The sequence below is a fragment of the Sapajus apella genome, unplaced genomic scaffold (genome assembly GCF_009761245.1).
Source record: "Sapajus apella isolate SASKATOON/1434 unplaced genomic scaffold, GSC_monkey_1.0 scaffold18, whole genome shotgun sequence".
NCBI classification, from domain to species: domain Eukaryota; kingdom Metazoa; phylum Chordata; class Mammalia; order Primates; family Cebidae; genus Sapajus; species Sapajus apella.
Window position 1 is genome coordinate 29,573,205 of NW_022436958.1, and position 24,426 is coordinate 29,597,630.

The 24,426-nt window shown below is 33.9% G+C and overlaps 1 protein-coding gene across 2 annotated transcripts in view; it reads right to left on the bottom strand.

Annotated features, from left to right (window-relative positions):
- The window catches only part of SCN9A (sodium voltage-gated channel alpha subunit 9), a 175,766-nt gene that overhangs the window by 17,881 nt on the left and 133,459 nt on the right, over positions 1 to 24,426 (bottom strand). For both annotated transcript variants that reach the window (XM_032286613.1, XM_032286612.1), the window contains exons 19-24: positions 21,757 to 21,911; positions 17,412 to 17,585; positions 12,713 to 12,835; positions 8,372 to 8,653; positions 7,385 to 7,438; positions 6,302 to 6,439 (exon numbers count right to left, since the gene is read on the bottom strand). In XM_032286613.1, the coding sequence (XP_032142504.1) occupies positions 6,302 to 6,439; positions 7,385 to 7,438; positions 8,372 to 8,653; positions 12,713 to 12,835; positions 17,412 to 17,585; positions 21,757 to 21,911 (926 nt within the window). The remainder of the gene's footprint in view (positions 1 to 6,301; positions 6,440 to 7,384; positions 7,439 to 8,371; positions 8,654 to 12,712; positions 12,836 to 17,411; positions 17,586 to 21,756; positions 21,912 to 24,426) is intronic.

Sequence of the window (24,426 nt, forward strand, 5' to 3'; positions counted from 1 at the left end):
ATTAGTACAGGTGTTTGAGAAAATAGCATGAAAGTTCCTAAAACAAATAGAATTACTGTATAATTCAGCAATTCCACTTCTAGGTATGTATCTAAAAGAATTAAAATTATTATGTCAAAGGTATACCTGTACCCTTGTGTTCATTTCAGCATTATTTACAAGAACCAAGATATATTAGGTTGGTGCAAAAGTAATTGCGATTTTTACCATTACTTTTGCTGCAATTAAAAGTAATGGCAAAAACTGCAATTACTGTTGCAGCAACCAATAGACGCAACTTGTGCCCATCAACAGATGAAGGAATAAAGAAAATGTGATAGGTGTGCACAGTGAACTATTATACAGAATTTTAAAAGAAGTAAATTTTCTCATTCATATTAACATGAATGCAACTAAAGGACATTATGCTAAGCAACATAAGCCTGGTACAGAAAGACAATACTGTATAATCTCACTTACCTGTAAAATTTTAAAAAGTCAGCATTACAGAAATAGTGTATAGAGGTGGTTACCATAGGATTTCGGGGAAGAGCATGTGGAGAACAGGGAAATGTTGATCAAAGGATGTACACTTTTCATTTAAAGTGGTGGACTAAATCTCAAGATCGATTAAAGACTTTCCTGTAAAACCCAAAACTGTAAAAACCCTGGAAGACAACCTAGGCAATACCATTCAGGACATAGGCATGGGCAAAAATTTCATGACGAAGACACCAAAAGCAATTGCAACAAAAACAAAAATTAGCAATTGGGATCTAATTAAACTAAAGAGCTTCTGCACAGCAAAACAAACTCTCAATAGAGTGAGCAGACAGTCTACAGAATGGGAGAAAATTTTTGCCTGCCATATATCTGACAAAAGTCTAACATCCAGAATCTATAAGAAACCTAAATGAGTTTACAAGAAATAACCCCATTAAGAAGTGGGCAAAGGAAATGTACAGAAACGTATCAAAAGAAGACACACAGCCAACAAGCATATGAAAAAAAAGCTCAATGTCATTGATCATTAGAGAAATGCAAATCAAAAGCACAATGAGATACCATTTCACACCAGTCAGATGGCTATTATTAAAAAGTCAAAAAATAACAGATGCTGGCAAGGGTGTGGAGAAAAAAGAATGCTTACACATTGTTGATGGGAGTGTAAATTAATTCAACCATAATGGAAGACTGTGTGGCAATTACTCAAAGACGGAAAGACAGAAATAGCGTTCAACCCAGCGATCCCATTACTGGGTATATACCTAAACATATACACACATATATATGTTTCTTGCAGCACTGTTCACAATAGCAAAGACATGGAATCAATCCAAATGCCATCAATAATAGACTGGATAAAGACAATGTGGAAAATATATACCATGGAATACTATGCAGCCATTGAAAAGTTGAGATAATATCCTTTCCAGGGACATAAATGGAGCTGGAGGCCATTCTCATTAGCAAACTAAGCCAGAAACATAAAACCAAATACCACATATTCTCACTTATAAGTGGGAGCTAAATGATGAGAACACATGGACATGCAAAGGGGAACAACACACACTGGGGCCTATTGGATGGTAAAGGTCGGAAGGAGGGAGAGGATCAGTAAAAATAACTAATGCACGCTGGGATTAATAACCGAGTGATGAAATTATCTGTACAACAAACCCCGTGACACACGTTTACCTATGTAACAAGCCTGCACATCCTGCACATGTATCCCTGAACTTAAAAGTCAAAAAAGTCACACATGGAAATGAAAAAGTAAATGCATATTTCAAAATTGCTAAAAGAATAGCTTTTTAACTTTCTTACCACAAAAAAGTGATAAGTGGGTGAGGTGATGGTTATTAGTTTGAATCTTTCTACAATGTTGATGTAGATCAAAACATTGTTTTGTACTCCATATACACAATTTTTGTCAATTAAAAATGAACAAATTTTTAAAAAGAAAAAGTGATATTGCAAGGCAAGATCCCTGATGAACATAGGTGCAAATAACTTCATCAAACTATTAGCAAACTGAATGCAACAGTTCATTAAATGATCATGTACTATGACCAAGTGGGAGTTATCCCTAAGATGCAAGGATGGTTCAACATATGCAGATCAAATAATGAGATGCACCACATGAACTGAGAAGTATTCAAATCACATGATCATCAAAATAGATGCAGAAGACGCTTCATGATATCAATCTTGACAATGATTTCTTGCAAATGAATCCAAAATTCAAATGAAAGCAAAAAATCGACAAGTCGGACCATATCAAACTAAAAGGCTTTGGACAAAAAAAGGAAGCAATGAAGAGGGTGAAAAAGTAACCTGCAGAATGTGAGAAAATATTTGCAAAGCATATATCTAATAAGTGGTTAATATCCAAATTATATAAGGAACTCCTACATTTAAGAAGGTATATAAATAGCCAACGGGTACATGAAAAAATGCTCAATATTACTAATCATCAGAAAATTCAAATACTGAAATGAGGACTAGGTATGGTGGCTCATGCCTGTAATCCCAGCACTTTAGGAGGCCAAGGCAGGTGGATCATGAGGTCAGGACATCGAGAGCATCCTGGCCAACATGATGAAATTCTCTCTCTACTAAAAATACAAAAAATTAGCTGGGCATGGTGGTATGTGCCTGTAATCCCAGCTACTTGGGAGGATGAGGCAGGAGAATTGTTTGAACCAGGAAGTTAGAGGTTGCATTTGGCCAAGATGGTGCCACTGCACTCCAACCTGGTGACAGAGTGAGATGCCATCTAAAACAAACAAACAAACTGTAATGAGATGTCATCTCACACCTGCTAGGATGGCTATTATCAAAAAGAAAAACAAAAACCACCCAAACCAAAAGATAATAGGTGTTAGTAAGGATATGGAGAAATTAGAACCCTTGTATATTGTTAGAATGTAAAATCATGTAGCTGCCATAGAAAACAGTATGAAAGATCCTGAAAAAGTTTAAAATATAACTACCATATGATCTAGTAATGCCACATCTGAGCATATTTAAAGATTTGAACTGAGGATCTCAGAGTCCACACTTCCATGTTCATTTCAACACTATTTACTATATCCAAATATGTGAACAAATGTCTATTGATGAATGATAGAATAAAAAAAGTATTTGTACACACACACACAATTTAAGCTTTATAAAAAAAGAAATCCTGCCATATGCAACAATTTGAATGAACCTGGAGATATTTATGTTAAGAGAAGTCACAGAAGAAATACTGCGTAATTCTATTTCTATGAGGTATCTAAAATAGTCAAACTCACGGAAACAGGGAGAAGAATGGTGATTGCCATGGCATGAAGAGAGAATTTCTATTTAACAGGAATAAAGTTTCAATTATGCAAGATGAAAAAGTTCTAGAGACTTGCTGTAGCACTTTGTGCCTATAGTTAACAATATATATATAGTATACTTAAAAATTTAGTTAAGTGGGTAGATCTCCTTGTGTCCTTAACACAATAATTAAAATTAGAAAAGGTGAAAAAAAGGATACTACTTTTATTAGCTTTTTTTCCCTATGGAATAAATGAGTTCGTAACAAAGCATCTAGTACCTACTCCTACATAGCAGGTGTTAACTTATTGAAATGTTGGTCATGTTTTTTTCAGAGAAGAATGGAAAGAAATTTTAAATCATTCAGAAAAGGCCAAAAAATAAAAGCTATACTTAGATTGCAAGATGAAATACTGGGAGAATGATAGGGGATATGAGTTTTTGATGCTTCTAAATAAGTAGCTCTTTCCTTACAGTAGTGGTGATGGTATCAACCCATGTTATTTTACTTCCTGCAATAGCAATGTTGTGAGAATAACATTAGCAAGCAAAAAAATTAAAGCCAGTTGGGCTGTGGCTGTTTTATTCATGCTCATACTGTTCTTTCTAGGTGTGTTTAATTTATTCTATGCAGGAAAGACTGAGGAATCACTTGTGTGTGCTTATATATTACATATATGTGTATATAATGCTTAAGTTGAGAAAAGTAAATAGAAAAATCAGGGTACACTTTATGAAATGTAAAATGGAACATGAGATTTAAAAATCTTTTAAAAACCTGCATTTGGAAATGTCAGGATAAATAATATAGTATTTGCTAAATTTTTATATACTTTTGAATAGCCAATCATGCACACTAATGACATTTTGATACATGTACCTCTGTCTTCTTAAATGCTAAACCAGTACTTGAAATTATTGTCTTTTGTAATTCTATCCTTTATTCTCCGAAGGTCTCTTTTTGTATAGGTGGTACCACAACCAGAGTACTTTAGTTATTGACAAGAAACTCCAGAATTAGATTCCTTTATCTCTTGCAAATCGCAAGCAATAATATAGATTCCACCCGCTAAAATGTTTTAATGGAAAATAGCCCCTATTCTCCACTGCCATGCAGGACTAATTTGGAGACAAAGTGTGGTCCAGATGGCACATCAAGGAGGGTCTGAAATAGTCTGGTCTTTCCCTAGTATTCTGTGCATCACCGCTAGATTAATTTTTTTTTTAAAGCTCAGTCTCAGGTGCTAGAAAAAGCAATTCTGGAGTTAGATCCATAATGAAACTACTTTTTAGCAGTCAAACCATGTGCAAATAAGATAATTTTTCTGAAAGGTTAAATGAGGATACTATGTCTCAGATTTATTATAAAATTTGACTATCATTACGTTTGAAGTATTTTACACAAAATCTGACATATCATGGAGTCTTAATAAACATCAGTGTCCTGCTTACATGGTCTTTCCTGCTCAACATGTATTAATTAAACACCAGCTGCTACTAGAAAAGGCCTAACATGGCTTTTTATATTTGCTCTCAAGCAAGTCAAACTTCAACTTTTACTATTACTCCAAAACTTAAGTTTCTTCAGAACTGAATGGATTGCTATCCCTCCTGAATTACTGCCTCTTTTATCAACACAATGCATTTGCTCACTCATTTCTGTTTCCCTCCATGTGGATTAGCCATTCTTTTTGCTTCCCAGTTGCTACCTGTCTTCTTACCCATCTTCCAAAGCCTTCTCAATTGTCACATATTTCATAAACCATTCTACAGCAGCATCTATTTTTTCATCTGACTGTCATTTTTTTTGTTCTTGTTAATTTTTTCTTATTGTATTTATCATTATCTCCTATTATAGTATTGGGGGATAGAGCATAGTAGAGAGTCAAAAGTATCAGAGCACAAGATACATTGAATTTACTGCTGACTCTATCTAACCTTCACCATATTCTAGATGTTTGACCTTGGGTAAGTCACTTAATCTCTCTGTGCCTTTCTTCGTTTATGAAAGAGACCCTGTAACACCTTTTATGATTGGTGTTATGGGTTGAATTGTGTGCCCCAAGAAGGAATGTTGAAGTCCTAACCCTTAGCACTTCAGAATGTGACCTTATTAGAAAATAGTGTCATTGCACATGTAATTAAGATGAAGTCATACTGGAGTGGAGTGGGCAATTAATTCGGTGTGACTGGCATCCTTACTAGTAGAGGAGACAGGCACACAGAGGGAAAATGGCATGTCACTACGAAGGGAGAGATTAGAGTTCTGTTGCCATAGACCAAGGAATACTTGGGCTTCCAGAACCTGGAAGATGCAATAAAAGATACTTCCTTAGAGGATTTAAAGAGAACGCGGACTCACTGACACTTTGAATTTGGACTTCTAACTTCCAAAAGTATGAGAGAATACATTTATCTTGTTTTAAGCCATTAGGTTTGTATTATCCTGTTCTGGTAGGTCAAAGAAACTAATACAGTTCATGTGAAGATTAATTAAGCAAAAATTTCAGAAGATTGCCTAAATTACAGTATTCAATAAATATTCATTCTCATGACCTGCATTATTTTTTCTGCTATGATATAAACTCCTTGAGCTCAGGAACCATATCTTATGTTGGTCTCTTCCTAAGCTCCAACCCAATACATATCCCACAGAATAAAATAAATATTTATAAAATATGTTTTGAATAGTGTATTGATTTTTCTTATTTATTCAATCCTCTATAGGAAACATTGGAAAAAACAGAATAGTTGATACATTGCTCAAAACCTATGCGTTTAACCTAAATCATAGGTTAGCCAGCACCTATTATTTAGAAAATTGTTTTCTGTGCAAAAATGAATGGGATTAAAAATATTTGTAATTGTATACTAGTCAAGTATTTGAAAAATAAATGAAGTCCTAATGAAACTAATCATGAATTGATATCAAATTAAACTTTACATGATCTTTTTTGGAAAAAAATTGTTCATCCCTTTTATTGCAAAGAAAAATACTTGAAATACTTATCTTCTTTTTCTGTTGGTTGAAGTTATCTATGATGACACCAATGAACAAGTTCAAAGTGAAGAATGACCCAAAGATGATAAAGATGACAAAATAAATATACATGTAGAGGCTGTATTCGTATTCAGGCTGCTTGTCTACCTATAAAATTTATAAAAGTTAGTATTATATAGACAATAACATTCATCATTTTCTTTTCACATGGTTTGACAAGGTAATTCAAACAGTGCTATCCTAGGTAAACATAGGATTTAAGAAGCCATAGCACTGTTGAGACTTAATATAATCATTCTTAAAAAATTATTCAATATGTATTTATTACATATATAATGAATATAATCTTCAAATGATTACAAAGGGCTTAATTATATGTACACTTGTTTTTATATTGGTAGGACAATGTAATAACTAAGTGACATACTACGTATATTTCCACAAGTACTATAAAAGAGACATCATACAAAGTTTGCCATGTATTTTCACTTGATTCCAAATATGTCTTCATTAGATTTTGTAAAAATATGACATAGAGAGTAATCATTAAAGTTTCTTACCATAGAACTTATTTCACATAAACTCATCCAAGCTTTAAATGTAAAAAGAGTAAAAACTATAAATATATAAATGTAAAAGTAAAAACTATAATTATTAAAATTATTTTAATTTTGATAAGTGAATATTTACTGAGCATTTCGTATTGCCAGCCCGTGTTAAGTGCTCTGCTCGTATTTTTTTGTTGGATCCTCACAGCAACACTATGGGGTAGACATTTGATGATAATAGACATTTATTAGACAAATTATAGATTCATTAAATTATAGATTAGACAAATAAACTAAGTCTCAAGAAGGTAAAGTAATTTGCCCAAAGTCAGTTCCAGAGCTTGGATGATGTGGTACAGCTGGAATTTGAATTGGGCTCTCTCTCCAATTGCTGTACTCATAACCACTAGGCTACTATCAGGTGGATGTTCTTCATTGTTTGTGTGTGTCTCAAGGGCTTCATGAAGCTGTTGTTTGGAAATCACTGAAATAAACTAAGAAGCTTCCAGAAACAAAGTTTAGTGTTATGATAATCAATACTTACATTAACAGAATCCACTGCTGCATACATAATAATTGTCCATCCCTTAAACGTTGCCTATAAGAATAACATTAATAGAACCTGAATGTTAAGCTTATATTCTAAAATAGCAATAAACATAGTTTTGTCTGTTTTATGTTATCACAGTTATTAAGTAATACTAGTAAGTTTTGCTGTATTCAAAATGTCAATTTAATATAAAGATTTTTTAAAAAAAAAACATATTCCCAAGTAACATTCTAAATCTTAGTCCTAGTTAATTATTTCCAAATTGTTACAATTGCCTGTGAATTTTGCACATAAACCGAAAAATTTTTCTAAATAAGACAGGAAACCCCTTTTTTCCATTTCTTAAGCATTCTCCATGTCAGTAGAAAGTTCCTCTCGTCCCTCCATAGTGTGAAGCAGGACGTCCCCAAATACTCATTTTTGAAACAGTATTTGAATGGTGCAAGATGGGAGTCTGCATGACACCAAAGAGTCAATTATAAATTAATAAATGCAACAGAACCTATGCTTCTTATTTATGTAGGAATATGTTCTAGGAAAGACGAACACTTTTTTTTTTTTTTTTTTTGAGATGGAGTCTCTCACTGTCGCCCCAGCTGGCGTGTAATGGTGCTATCTCAGCTCACTGCAACCTCTGCCTCCCGGGTTCATGTGATTCTCCTGCCTCAACCTCCTGAGTAGCTGGGATTACAGGCACACACCACCACACCCGGCTAATTTTTTGTATTTTTAGTAGAGATGGAGTTTCACTATGTTGGCCAGACTGGTCTTGAACTCCTGACCTCGTGATCTGCCCACCTCAGCCTCCCAAAGTTCTGGGATATAGGCATGAGCCACTGCACTCAGCCAAGACCAACACTGTTTTAAAAGCCACACAGTATTTTATCTTCAATTTTAATTAATAGACTATTTAAAGAATAATTTATATCCTTCATCCAATATCCATTAAAATACCAAGTATTCATGAAAGGGGTCACTTACAACTTGAAGCAGAGATAGATAACCAAGTCCGACATTATCAAAGTTCACTTTCAGGTTTTTCCATCGCACGTTCTGACTAACATTCATAAGGGCAAAACATTCGGAACGATTTGGAACTTGACTTGCAGGAAACCGTGACCCATCTGTGGTGTTAATACACTCATAGAACTTGCCAGCAAACAAATTTACTCCCATGATGCTGAATATCAGCCAGAATATAAGACACACAAGCAGCACATTCATGATGGAAGGAATTGCTCCTATGAGTGCATTCACAACCACCTAGTATTCAGAAGAAAGAAAAGAATGATTAGGATTTGTGAGATGTTAAATAGGCCACATAATAGAAATGCAATGCAGACATAAACAAATTAGAAAAGCCACCCTTAAATATCTAAGACATCAAACCAACTGACACATGTTTATTAAATGCCTACCCTACACTCAGCAGTGTGCCAATCAAGATAAAATGAGACATGAGCTCTGTGATCACAAGGCTTACAAATTACATGATTATCACACAGTACAATTACTAGCAAAATGTAAGACAAAATAACCAAGATGCTATAATAGCTTAAATAAATGTAAAATAAATAAAAATAATAAATCAAAACCTGTTACTGATAAAGTAAACTTGTAAGATCTGTACACTCCGGGAAAAAAAGAAATTCATAAATATAAATGAAAAATATATACACATCTAAATGTTCATGATCTTAGAATTATTACCAGCATTAAAGAGTCCCCCATAGAGAAACTATTGGTAAATATCAGGTGGAATTACAACCGAATGTCATTTTAATTCTTTTTCTTTTCTTATTCTTTTTTTTTTTTTTTTTTTGACATTCTTCTTTACAAAAGGATTGGAAGTCTTTAAATGGTTCGAATCCTTTAGATTTGGCTGCTTCTACAAAATAAGAGCAACCTTTTTGAATTTATTATTATTACTCTAAAATACTTTATATGTAAGCCTTTGACTAAATACAGATAGTGCTGCCCTCAGTTAAAGCAAAAAATTGGGAACAGTTTTTCTTTAATCCTTTGTTTATTTCTGCTTTTCGGCATTTCTATTGCTATTAACCACCAGTGTGTCTTTGCACTCCAGTTTTACTCCAGGGCAATTATTGTAGCATTTAACACTTTCCAGATTTTCCCATTTACTTAATCCTTCAACACCTGTCTTCTTACACTGCAGCTCGAGTGCCCATTCAAGTACAAATGTGTTAAAGATTAACCTGTTAGGGAAGTAGCATTGGTATCCTCCTTTTCTGCAATGTATTAAGCAGGTTCTCAAGATGCTTTAAAATGGAGAAATATTAAGGATCTCGGACTACTCATCAGATCATCTAGGGAGAACGTTTGCTAACATTTTTATAAATATTTTCAGGCTTTGTGGGTTATATCTCTATTGGAACTATTCAACTCTGCCCTGGTAGTCATAGATCACACATAAACAAATGGGTATGGCTGTGTTCCAAGAACATTTTCTTTACAAAAACAGGATGGTGTTTGTTGACCTTTGGTTTAGAGCAATGATTATTTGGAGTTCATGGACCTGTAGAGGTTCCCTGAGGGAATGAAATTATATAACGAACATTATGGTTGTGGTCTCACTCTGGAAAGACAATTCTTACTTTCATCAGATTCTTATAGTCTATGTGGCCTCAAAAAAGATTAGGAGGAACAGGAATAGAGAGTGAAGTTCAAAGTGGCCAGCTTTTAGCAGAGCCTACTTTTCATGCTCATTTCCTGCTACCCTCCCTGCTGTTTATCACCTAGGCACACTGATCTGTGTAGTCATTGACCAAGCACACCTTGTACGCTCTCTTCTGTGCCACCCAACCATGTGGTATCACTGCCTTGAATGTCTATCTGCCTATGATTTGGGGCTTACTCTTCAGTCATGAAATGTCTGAAATGTCACCTCTTTGTGATGTCTTCCCAGACTTCCCCGGTAGCCACTCCTTCCTGTATACTCTTGTAGCATTATGTACCCTTGTCTGTCTCTCTTGCAACCAATGACCCTACTCACCCTTTGGGGACCAGGGTCTATGTACCACTGTACTCTGTGTTTTTTACAACAGCTGACACATAGTTGGTGTTTAAAATGTTTTTCTAAAAAATGTGAGTAATGATGGAATCATGGGTCTCTGAGAAAGACAAGTACCTATTGGACAGATGAGAAGCCAGTTGGGAAAGCTAAAGAGCCTAAGGACTCAAACAAGCTAACTACCATATGCCTTAAATGCATTATTTCATTATTTCATTTATCCTTCAAAACAGCCCTGCGGCATGAAGAAATGTCTCTTTTTGCATGGTTAACAAATGTAACTAAGCAGACATTTGCCCCTCAAAATATATATTCCCCTGCATCCAATTGTCCTGTATTACAGATAAAGAACAAAGAGCAAACAGAGTGAAATTGTGGGCTGGCTTTATCAGTGAAGGAAGTGGTTTTGTAGGGAAAGTTCTGGATAGATTGTAACATTCTATTAATACTCAAAAAATGAAGTTAATGTCAATGAATTCTAATACCACCTTACTGCACAAAATGAAACTTTAAATTTTCAACTTGTAGATAGATATTTGAATTGTGCTCATGAACTTTTTTGTAAAATGATCTCTTTTATATACTTTGAAACCATTATACACTGGATACTGTGAGTTGCAGAGATTGCAGTCGTATTTAGTTAGGTTTGTAGGGATAACAGTGAAGAGTTGATAGGCTGAAAGATCTCTAATGTTCACTTGAGGCTGATTAAAACCCAGATTTTTTATCCTCATCCCAGAGTTTCTGAGCCAGTAGGACTGGGGTGAGATCCAAGAATTTGCATTTTTAATAAGTTTGTAGATAATGCTAATAGCTGGTTGGTAAACCACACTGAAAGTATCAGTAGGCTAGGCTAATGTCTGTGTTAAATTGCTCAGAGATTGTAAGGTAAGGAGGCAGGTGAGCAAACAAATAAGTAAAATACAGTATAATGAGGATTTTAGGTGTGTGCACAGACAGAATATTCAGTTATGTCTGCTGGTGGATGGACAAGGCAAATTTAAATTGAGCCTTAAAGGACAGGTAGGTGTTTATCTGCTCTATAGATGGGTTATGGTTAGGGGAGGGCAGGGGGAAGCATTCCAGAACAATAGAGGCATGAAAAAGCAGGTATGAATCTGGAGAAGAAATATTAGAAGAGTAACAACACATGTGGATATGGACTAATTAGAGAAAATAAAGTTGTCTTTCGTGTGCGTTACAAAGTTGCTGGTATAATACAATCCTTAAAGCTAGGTTATGGTAGTTGTCATTATTATAACTTGTTTGTCTCTGCTAATTGAATATCTTGTCAGGCACTCTTCAGCCTAAGTGCAAATTAAGTAAACTCTCTGAGCTTTAGTTTCCTCAAATGTAATTTAGTTATAATTCCACTTACTTTGCAGTATTGTTTTAAAGATGAAATTAAATGTGATGGCTGAGGCTATATCATTTTCCTGTCTTTTCTAATGCTCTTTACCCAGGTAATTCCTTAAACAAATATTATTTGAGCACCTGATATAAGCAGGTCCATGATGACTTATGTATAAGAGATGGTGTTAGGACTAAAAAACTCCCCCTTTCAGTTGAACTTCCTAGCACAGGGAAGATTTCCATCTAAGAAGGAAAAAGTCATTTGGATCATTCTATTGTCTGAAAATACTAGAAAAGGCAGGATTACTGTGATTAGTTTATTCCCTTGTTAAACAATATGCACTGAAATACTGTGCATATATATATATATATATATAGTATGCATATATATACACACTAATATGTACAGTAAATGAAATACTATATATACATATACTATAGATGCATATTTTATATATAACATTTCATATTCTGTATATATCGGTATATACTAGTATATACTAATTAGTATTTTACTATTTTTAGTAACATACTATTTAATAATACTATAGTAATAATATATATTAGTATGCATATATATATACCATTAAGATATATAATATGCATATATTAGTATATATATCATATATACCATTAATATATATAATATGCATATATATTATTAGTATATATATCATATATATACCATATATATGCATATTTTAAATGCATACTGTATATAGTATATAAATGCATACTATATATAATATATATACATACCATTATATGCATAATATACACACATATATATGCATATGTGTATATGTATATGTATGTACACACACATAAACAGCCCACATATTTATGTAAATAGAAACAACTCATAATTTCTACATACCCATTGTTTTCATATATTATACCCCATTAAAAATATTATATAAAGTTTAGTATTTTCTTACCCTCATTCCTTCAAATCTAGATAAGGCTCTTAGAGGTCTTAAAGCTCTCAGGGTCCGAAGGGATTTAATGGGGCCAAGATCTGAGTAGCCAAGAGTGTTTGCCACTAAAGTAACCAAAGAAACCTATAAAAATAACATTTTCATTAATTGTTTAAACAAAATGGTAAAGCATAAAAAGAAAAAGTCAATTGTGAAACTCACTAAAAGCAACTCAACAGGAACAATAAGATTTTACATATGGAGTTATCTAGTCAATGCCTAAAAATAGGGTAATTGGATGTTTCTGTAAGGAAATAGATTTAAAAGAATGTTAGTTAAGAAGAAATAATGTAAACAAAGTAAGTTGTTTATTTTATTTGAATAGAAGACATCCATATGCTTTTCACACTTTTGTAAACAATTGTTATATAATTACTTATTAAATCTAAAAGATTAATTAGAAAAATAGTCAACATTTTAATTATAAAACTCAGGTCAAAATGAAATGTGTGATTCTAAAGCTAAGCCCTAAAAGTGTGGCATTCACTCAACTAAATCTCTGTCTAAGTCTTATTCAAAAACATTTTGAAGACTCATGATTTTGAGTTGGGACAAATTCTCAGTGAGATTGCTTCTGCCCTACAATTTCTCGGGATTGGCACCAAAGATCTACCAAATAATTTTTCATGGGAGAAAAATCACAATTGTACTGAATAGAGAATGAGAGCAACTGATCTCATTGGCTTCACAGTCAATATAGATATAATAGGAACTTCATCATGTTAGATAGATCAGCCACAATTACCATAATCAGTATGCAAAAGAAATTTGAGTTCTTATCGTAAATTATCTTAAGAAAGAGCATGAACAGCAATACAATCAATACACGTTTTAGTTACAAATCAATGAGCTCCTCAATGACCTTAGATCTTGATCTATAAATGCATTTACTCTCTGAATTAGTTCCATGGAAAATATTCATTTGTCTCATATACTGTGTAGCAGGAAATGATGACTAAGAAAAATGTCTGGAATACAGTTCTTCATTACAAATTAAGGTAGTGATTGAGAGATTCAAGCTTTCAAAGGAAGAACAGGAACACATGAGAGCCAACTTTTTTATATTTATCTGTTTCGGGAATAAAAATGTCATCGCTCACACCAAGTTCATTGCTGTTACCATCAGAGACAGGTAAACTTATTTACGAAGCAGGAGGTGTTTTAAAGTGCTTGTCCTCATGAAGTATTTCCAAATGTCTCACTAAATGTAGCATTGCTTTTTCTAATTCCTCAAGCTATATATTTAGTAGAATGATTGCTCCTCATGCCACTATTATATTTGCCCAGCCATTCACTTCCATTATTTTCCACTTAAGAACACTTGAAAATATGTATGCTCCCTCTTTAATCAGAAAAAAAAATTAAAAATGTTTTGCTGTGGTTTGAATGTTTGTCCCTTCTGAAACTCATGTTGAAACTTAATTCTCAATGTAATGGTATTAAGAAGCAGAGCCTTTAAAAGGTGATGAGGTCATGAAGGCTCTACCTTCATGAACAAAATATGGAGTAAAAGCTTAATGGGTTATCATGAGAGTGAGTGAGTTATCGCAAGAATGGGTTTATTATAAAACCCAGTTTGGCTCTCAGTGAACCCCCCTCACCATGTGATATCCTACACTGCCTTGAGACTCTTCAGTGTTCCCACCAGCAAGAAAGTCCTCATTAGATGTAGACCCTCCAATCTTAGATTTCTCAGCTTCCAGGACTTTAAGAACTAAATTTCTTTATTGAATATATTACCCAGTCTCAGGTATTCAGGTAGACTAAGACATGTCAGTTATAATTGATACAACCCCTAAAATACTGATAGGTCTGTTATTCAAGCAACAATTAAGTGAGTTTTATGACACTGAATATATGTATATTATGAAGAATACTATAGTACAGTTTATAACCGGCAATATATATGCATATATATTCATATCTTTCTATGAACATATGTGTATATTACAAATATGTGCCTGTACTGGTGAATACTGTTTAATCAAGTAAGTTTCAAATAACCAAGAGGCCTGCAGAAATCAGAAGAGTCCATTCTCTGAATAGCAAATCATATTAGTGGTTCTGAAACCTGTATATACAACAGAATCGTCTATAGGGTTTGTTACGATTTGCTGCATCCAACCCCAGAGTTTCTGGTTCAGTAGGTCTTGGGGTGGAGGCAGAATTTGCATCTCTCATGAGTTCTCACCTACATTTGCCAATGTTTTCAGTTTCAAGATCATGCTTTAAGAACGACTGCTGTAAATAAGTTTCTATACTTTTCAGAAAAAAAAATCAGCCACTCCCTCAAATCTGCATCCTGAAATTTGCATCTCTATCAGCAAAAATATAATGTAAAGAATTACTCTCTGTGCTTTGCATTATATTTGTTCATTTCCAAAATATTAAATAATATTTCAAATTGGAGTTATCTTTCTGAATTCTGCACATTACATACCCCTGAACAGGAGGTTATACTCATTGAGAATCATCACTTTAAATTTTCAAATATAAAACAATTGCCATTATTGAACAGCCAAATCTCTTATTTTAAAATAAGTTAAAATTCACTTGTAAATCTTTATTTCTTATACTGAGTGATAAAAATGTTTTTAATAATATTTTTAAGATTTTAAAATATTTTAAATATTGTATAACTTTTTAAAGAGCGAGACCTAGTCATAATTACAGTTTAAGAGAAAAGAAAGGTAACTGATATTCCTTCTATAATTTCTTCTCATTTTGGGATAGGCTTCCTTTAAAACTATTTTATCATTTTGCATTTTCTAGACAGTAACTAGACAACTTGATATATGAAAAGTTAATTGAAAACAAGAAATCATTGCTATATCAAAAGTTAGAATTCCCATAGAGGAGGCCCAAAAGAACACATATGAGGTATAATATACAGCTATGTTAAAAAAATTTTCACATAACTTACATATTACAGAAAACAAGTGTTATGTTTTTAATACTTAATATGTTGTATGATTAAGAAACCAAGTTTTATAATATATATAAAACATATATAAAATATATATATTTTAATGTTTTATATAATATGTATTATATAAAACTTATATAAATTTATTTTATATAAAACATGTCTATATAGATGTATATGTAATATATATATTATATGTAATATAGATAGAGAGAGAGAGTCTTGCTCTGCCGCCAGGCTGGAGTGCAGTGGCACAATCTCGGCTCACTGCAACCACTGCCTAGCAGGTTCAAGCAATTCTCCTGCTTCAGCCTCCTGAGTAGTTGGGATTACAGGCGTCCACCACCATGCCTCACAACTTTTTTTTGTATTTTTCATTTGAGACAGGGGTTTCAACATGTGGGCCAGGCTGCTCTTGAACTCCTGACCTCAGTTGATCCGCCCACCTTGGCCTCCCAGAGTGCTGGAATTATAGGCACAGGCCACCACACCTGGCTAGAAGCCAAAAGTTTATGAAGCTTTAAATAATAGTTGAGAAATTGAACTTTTGAGTAAATGTGACTAATTTGGTAACATTGTGCAGTCAGATTTTACTATTTATGGTCATGCTTACTTGTGATTTTCTAATCCATGTACGATGGTGTATGAATTCAGCTTTTCTTAAAAGCTCGATAATGCAAAACCTTGGTTAAATTTTAAAGTACTTATTGGAACATAAAAATTTGCATGTTCATCTCTAATTATGTCATGCATGACATGGAAAACAAATCTTTAAAAACTATAGCTGATTATAGGATGTTTCTTTTCCTAAACATTAAGGTTAGATTTCTGAAAATCTAGAAGAATTATTAAAAGATAAAAAACATATTATTCTGAGAAAAAATAAGGCTGGGAAATTGAGGTTATAAAATAATGTAAGAAAGCCATTTTACAAAGCCATAATTTTAAAAAGTCATATATATTATTAATGTATATCATTAAAATATAAAATATTAGCGTACATTCAATGAAATGATAATAATGGGTGTTATACCATTAATTTGTTTTTGAGATTCCTTGATCTCACTGACTGTTGTAAGATTTCTTTCCTGCCTACCTCGATCAGAAGCCAGTAAAAATATTCTTGCTTTGTTAAAATAATATGCAAACTAATGAATTCTTATGTATTTTCCATCATCCAAGTATTCAACAGTTCTTTGAATTTATTATGTAAAATTATTACATTAATAATAATGCCTACTCCTCTGTCCCACTGCCATTCTGGAGATGAAGGGCAAGTTGCATATTTGAGATAGAGACAATTGTGTCTCATGTTGGTTTTTCTTGTAATTGGGTCTGAGATAGATATTTTAAAATTTCATGCCTTCTTCCCCTGCCAAATACAAAGTTAACTTTGCATTTGCCTACAAAGGAATAACAGGAATGACATTCAAATAACATATATGTTTTTTAAAAATCACATCTCCTTTGATTGTAGAAAACATACAAAGTCAATTAATAGTGTTAGAATGGCAAAGAAAAAATTTACATTTGTTTAAGGATTTCTGTTCTAATAATCCTCACAGATATATTTCCACTGGCTGCACTAATATTCCTAAAAGCATAAACCTATAGTCTGAAAGTATATGAAGCTTAACAAAATTAAAATATGATAATACACAATATGGGTGAGGGTTTTTTCACAGCACTTAGTAAGAATAAATCCTCTTTTAAAATGTACTCAAAAGTACCTACATCAACAATTAGAAAATCCAGCCAACACCAGGCATTGGTGAAATATGTTTTATAACCGTATGCTACCCATTTTAGAAGCATTTCCAGAATGAAAACATAAGTGAAGATCTTGTCTGCATACTCCAGGATAATCTTAATGGTCTTTTTCCTTTCAATATATATATCTTCAAAAGCCTGTGAAGATAATATTCAAGTTTTAATCATGCACAACTGAAGCCTTATGATTCATAAAAAAAAAAAAAAAAAAAAAAAAAAAAAAAAAAAAACAGAAAAAATACAATTCTAATGCTAAGACCACTGAAACATAATACTGACATGGGCCAGCTGACTTTTTTCTGGTTTACAATTACCATGTAACGCTTAGTTCTAGCCTTCTCACCAGTGCTGCTGCTCATCATCAGAGGTCAAGAGAAAGTGCAAAAGAATGAAATTATTTATAATCCACAAAAAGACTCATGATCTCTGACATCTGATCATCTCCACCTCCATCTGACTCCTCCTCTTTCTCCATTAAAATTGGATAAGTACTAATAATTTAAGACATCCCATGGCCAGCCCCTGTTATAAATTTGTCACATCCCATACTCTCCTTTGTCCCCACTAGTAGGATGAGAAGCCTCTCTTTCAGCTCTCAAAGGCTTGTGCATCCCATTGCCTAGAACCTTGGGAATAACATAGCAGCAGGCAAGGATAGTTTTGTTAAAGTAACTGCAGTAGCTTAATAGGCCTGTGGAACACAGAGGGTGCTTTTTCCTTTGATTATCCATCCATATATTATCATTCAAAGCTTCGGCTCTAAAAATCACCATTCTATTCTCTCCATGAATGTGGTACGTCTTATGCTTTCCAAGAAATTTTGGTAAGGAACACACAACAATATTACATGACAACATTAGATGAGCTCTATGTGATTTAGGGCTTATGCTTTACTGTTACTAATTTTGGTTATCACTCATTTACTTCTATTTTGTGTATGCTCTTCTTTCTGAGGAGCCACAATGTAGTGAAAAGACAGGGCGACTTTGTCTTGATACTTCAGCCACATGTCCCTTGACAAAGAATTTGAATGGACTTAAAAACTGGGCTCATTGAGACACTGAAAATGACTGCTGATCTTAACAGTTCTAAAGTATTTGAATTTTCTCTTTCAGATTGAAACACTAATAACCCTGTTGGATAAAATGAAAGCCAAAGCCCTGTGTCCTTTGTGGTTTATGTTACATTTATTACCTGTCTGTGTTCATGGACTTGTGCCACTCAGATTCTTATTCCAAGTTTTGTTATCAGTACTCTGAAATTATCCTTAGAAGTTCTGGGAAACTGTTGGCATCAATATGAAGAAAAGAGACAAGTTGGGGCAGAAAGACTGAACAGATCTACTAAGATGCAAAAAGAAGGTCCTAGCAGTTGGCAGAGGTGCTGAAAATCAGTGGAATTGAAGTGCAGAGGGAGGCTTCTAGCCCTCAGGATTTTCCTCCCTGTCACTCTACCCCCAAGTTCTGGAGGAATCAGGCAAGCCATCTAAACAGAAACTATGGCAATGACTCAGTCCTTGAAATACAAAGACAAGGAAGGGGATGAGTCACAAGGAAAAGAAGCCTGTTTCTAGAACTGATGTACAGGTTCAGAGCAGAGCCAGCAGGAAGTATTGATGATGAGAACTTCTCTGACTAGTCCCAGTGCCAGAATTAGAATTCAGCCCACAAGGGTTCTGGCTTTCAGAACCAATTTTGTGGATGTGGAAGCAAGAAGGCAAGAGTGACCTTATGTGAGCTCTACCTGTTTTAGGACCAATGCTTTACGGTTACTAATGCTTTATGGTTACTTACTGAAATTAGTACTCATTGACTTCTATTTTGTGTGTATTCTTCTTTCTGAGGAGTCACAACACTGTGAAAAGATATGGTGACTTTGACTTTAGACTTCAATTCAGTGATAGCTCTGTCATTTACTAGCTTTGGAAAATTAAGCAACTTTTAAAAACTGTGCCCAGCTTCATCATTGGTAAAATAAGCAAAATGCCATAATCTAGCATGGTTGTTTGAAAATTAAATGAGAAAAAAATCTAAAAGATTCTGAAATGCAATAAATATATACTACATGAGAGTTATTACTTCTTCTTAACTTTTGGGTTTGAGGGTACATGTGAAGATTTGTTACATAGATAAACATGTGTCATGGGTGTTTGCTGTACTTCTAAAAAACCTAGTTTAATTGGCAACCTCTCTAAGTACAAACACCAGCTTCTTGAAATATCTTTCCTTTTTTTTGTCCTCATAGATTTATTTAAAATCCAGTTTTGAAATGTCCTCCCCAAAATGCCTTCCTCCTTTATAGACATTTTGAACAAGGAATAACTCTAAACTTTTCTTTAATATTTTGGTAATCTCTCTAAAATTCTCAGTCACATATGTCACACAGCATTGGATAAACTCCCTTCGTTATTAGGAATACAATATATGGTAGATACTACCAAGATTTCAACTTGGACAACTCCAGATAAGGAAAATAGAGTTTTTCTGATCACATTGTTTCTGAGAGATGAGACCTGTTAGGAGAGGCAAGCCACAGTGGGTCCCTGCAGGTTGTTGAGTGTGCCAAGAATGCCAGGCTCTGCCTATTCCTTACCTAGCTGATCCTCAGGATTGCATTTGCAATGAGTGGCCTTAAGACATGAGGTATGGTCTTGGGGACAAGGAGCAGGGTTGCTTAGGTAGCTTGGTATTAAAGGATGGGTTCCCTAAGTTCAGTGTTCCTCAACTGTGACATCAACCCACTATGTGTGTAAGTACTCATTCAGGCTCATATTATGCCCCATGAGACCTGGGTAAAAGGGGAACCAGCAGAAACATGTTGAAACTCATGCTACTTTCCATTCATGAATAATAAAGTCCTTTATCTCTGACCCAACCACTTCATATCTTCTGCCAGCATCCATGAAACAGTAACAGGTCAACCTATTAGCCTATAAGTTCAGTAAAATCAAATCCCAAACTTACAAAGACTGTCTATGAGGCAAGTTATAAAGTTCTTGGGTATTCTGTTTTTAGTATAATGAAACTTCCAGTGGTACATCTAGCTGGATCTGGGCTCCTAATGGCTTCTAGTGGCTAATCTCTGTCAGTGTCAGCAGGGAAAATGACAATTAAGAAAAAGGTTCGGGAAGCTTGTAATTCTACCAGATCTCTTTCTACTCTTATGAAAGCTGCTTGTATATGTACAAGAACAAGAAACTTGTTCACTTTTACCCTAAAACTACTATCTGTTTTCCTTCTTTATAACACACGAGATGCTTCACAAGCAGACCCTGCTTATCTTTCTCACAGTATCTCTGGCCATCTGGACTTGTTCTTCTTTCCACCATACTTGCTACAATTCAGCAACTTCTAATTTCCTGAATACCTGATGCTGTTTTATGCCTCCTTACTGTTGTATACTTGTTCCCCTCAGCCTGCCTTGCCTAGCTAGAAAGTTCGTATTCGTCTTTCTAGACCCTGAAAATCAGCATTTATGTTTCTGAAATTGCAAGCAGACAATTGTTCTCCTTGCTACAGAACTTTATTACATATACAATTTGCTTACAAACATATCCCAGTTCTACAGCTAGTCATTTGCATTCTTCTCTTCTCCACTGCTCTTAGCTCCTCGACAATAAATAGCACTGGATCTCATTTATCTTTGCATTGTGAAAGTTGATCATACAAATTGGATCATTCATGTCATACTCAACTAAAAGTCAAGAAGGCAGGGAGGAATAGCTCTCAGGGTACAAAACATTACTCCAAGAATTTTCATGCCCTACAAAACTGACTCTTAAAACTTCTTGCTATAACTTGAAATTAGTCTTATCTATAGCTTCTGAGGAAACTTGCTGCACTGTAGGACTGATTTTGCCCACCACCATTGCTTACCAATTGGAGCTTGCCAGCTCCCCAAATTCTTAGTAGGGCCAAAGAACTTTCTCAAAGAGCAATATATAACATTTTCCCTTTTTAATAAAACCTCCAACCTTCTCTATTTGTTCTACAGAGAAAGTGCTTTCAGTTTATGCCAGAGACTCTCTCCCTGTTTTGCAAACTGATATCGCCAGTAAAACTCTTTTTTCTGTTACAGGCATCTGGGTGGTCCTTTGGACAATAGCATTTAGGGCAGCAAGGAAAATGCCTGGCATATAGGAATGCTCAGTAACTACTTACAAAGTTCAAGTAAAATTTTGTCCTTCCTTGGTACTAATTATAGGGATTAATTCTAGGTAAAACAACTTGCCATGATATTTTGATCTTTTTGCTCATTTTAAAGAATATTGACTTAATAAATATATTGACTTAGGTGTGAGATCATTTACCAGGGCACCACTGCTGAGCAGGATCATGAGGACAATGAAGCTTTCAAACCAACTGTGTTCAACAATCTTGTAGCAGGTTTTCCTGATGTTCCACCAGATTTTTCCTTTCCCTGACTCTATGTTAACTTGACAGCATGAGAATCTTCGTACACAACCTGGCAAGAAAGACATGCATGTTAAATCTTGATATTCAGAATAAATAAAAACTTTAATACATTATTTAATGGAAACTGTTCTCTGTGATACTCCCTCAACCAAATAATTTTAACACCTATATTTGCAGTTTTAGATAGATTTAATTTGGATGCTGCTTTCCTTCATCTCGTAACTTTCCGTGATGTTTTCTTAATATTAATGCTAAGAAAACAGACAAACAGCAAAGGTATATTGTGTTTGGAGCCATTACACTGAATAGCACAAACATTAAAAAAAATCCTTTCATTATTCAAATTGTTTACTGATTTGCAAAGTATTGCTTACATCACTGATGAATGAGTGAAGTTCTGACATCTAGCTTCTTCATTTCACTTATTAACATAAATACCAAGCAAACTTCATGTTAAAACTATACTTGTTTATTAGCTGCAATAATAGGTTGCCTATAAATGCAAAAGTTTGGCAACATTCAGAAAAAGCATTCTGTGAGAAACAATTTGATATACAGAATGTACAATATAAAAGTTGTAATATTTTATATGTAAATTGTGTACCATATATCCTTAATATCAATAAAGTTTATAATAAATGATGTAAGTCTGCACGCTTTATTTTCCTTGGAGAACCAGTTTATACAAACATTTACCTGCCCACCAGCGGGACAGGTAGAGGAGAAAACTTTAAAGGAGATAAAATGAGAGATGAACAAGAAGAACCAAGAGGATGCAGTAAAAGAGAAACCGAAGAGTAAAAAGTTTTACAAGCAGTGATAAACAGAGCTATGAACACAAGAGGCCCAGAAAGAAAATGATTGAAAAGTTAAAAAATTCAACTTAATTTAAAGTTGATTAAAGCAATTAGAATTACTTTGAAGTAAAGAAAGACTCTTTAGAAAGTAACTACAATAAATTCCTCCTCATAAAATTTTAGATGAAAACCTCATTTTAGATGAAGGTAGGAGGTAGGAAAGCAGGAATGGGCAGTACTTTTTCGATACATGTTTCAGAAGTTTGAATTTTAGATACTTGTAAAAGACTAATTTCCTTTTCTGTAAAACAATATAATTCATTAACAAGTATTGAGCCTTTCAAGTAACAACTTCAGATACCATAAGTTGTATGTTCTAAAACAACAACACTAGAATCCTCTTGACAAGATGCACCTGGTAGATAATGTTTTGTAATGGATCCTTTCATGTTTCTGAATTCAAATTAGTGCATTGATCCAGTTAATATGAGGTTATTTTCTAGCACTTTAATTTCCAGCTCTATAGAAATACAGCAACCAAGTTATTTCCCTCTCCCCCGAACAACGTCTCTCGTGTTTTTGTTATCATGTATATTTTATGTGTTCCTGTCCTTTCTCTCTGGAAGGTTCTAAGTTCCCAGAAACCTCAAACTGAGTCTGTAACGCTCGCTCTTTGTGCTTATGGTACTCATCATAGTTCTATACACAGCTTAATAGGTTGTTTGTAGTTATTTTTTAAAAGACTTAATTCCCCAAAAAGAGTTCTATTATCTTCTAAGCAGTTAGCCATAATTTGAAAGGTCACATCTCTGGGAATTCTAGATTTTACATAAGGATTGGCTGAAAAAGAAAAAAAAAAAAAAAAAAAAACAAAACAGAGTGAATGGAAAATATACACATAGCTTCATTTATCCAATGTTACTTACAGTGAACATGATCTCAGATCTGAAATTATTTACCATCCTTATATTTAATTATCTTATTATCTAAATGCATTTAGTTAAGAGAACATTCGATAGAATGATATACAGACAGAATAAAAGGGTAGGGTCAAAATTAACTCTGAGTTAATCTTTTTCAACCAGAGAAGGAAAAAATGAGATGAATTTTTTTATATTAACTTAGTGCTTTAGAATTTATCTTAAACTTAAAAACAGCGATCACATGCAAGAAAGAGTATGTCTTCCTCAGGTATAAATTATTGGATAAGAACGTTATCCCTTTGGTTAAGAATATTTTACTCTCTGGGACTTTCTTTTGTCAGTCTTAAAATTAAAGGGAAACATTAGTCTTATGATTGAAGAAATAAAAACACTAAAATTCCTAATTAGAAAAGTGAGTAAACTTTCAACCTAAGATGCAGTTTCATAAATGTTGCCCTCAGGGTTTATCACACCTCAGAAAGTTTCTCTCTCTTATTTTGAGGCAAGAGTGCTTGACCGCCTGTCTGGTTTTTGTGCAAAGGTATACCCCAAGAGATTTTCAAACAAGCTGGTTAGCAATGTTATCACACTTTCTCTTTAAAAGGACTATTAGTTAAATGTAAACATAACAGAGAAACTTTCAAACATTTTAATGGGTCCCAGTGAGTAAATGCTATTTCTTTTGGGTAGTTTCACTAATATGCTCTCATGATGCATTACATAAAGTCTATGCAGAGTTTCATCATGTTAAACCAATGATCTCAAAAAAAAAAAAAAAAGGAAAGAAGAAAAAAGAAATCATTGACCACTTCAAAGACAGACTACCCATTAAAAACTATAATAG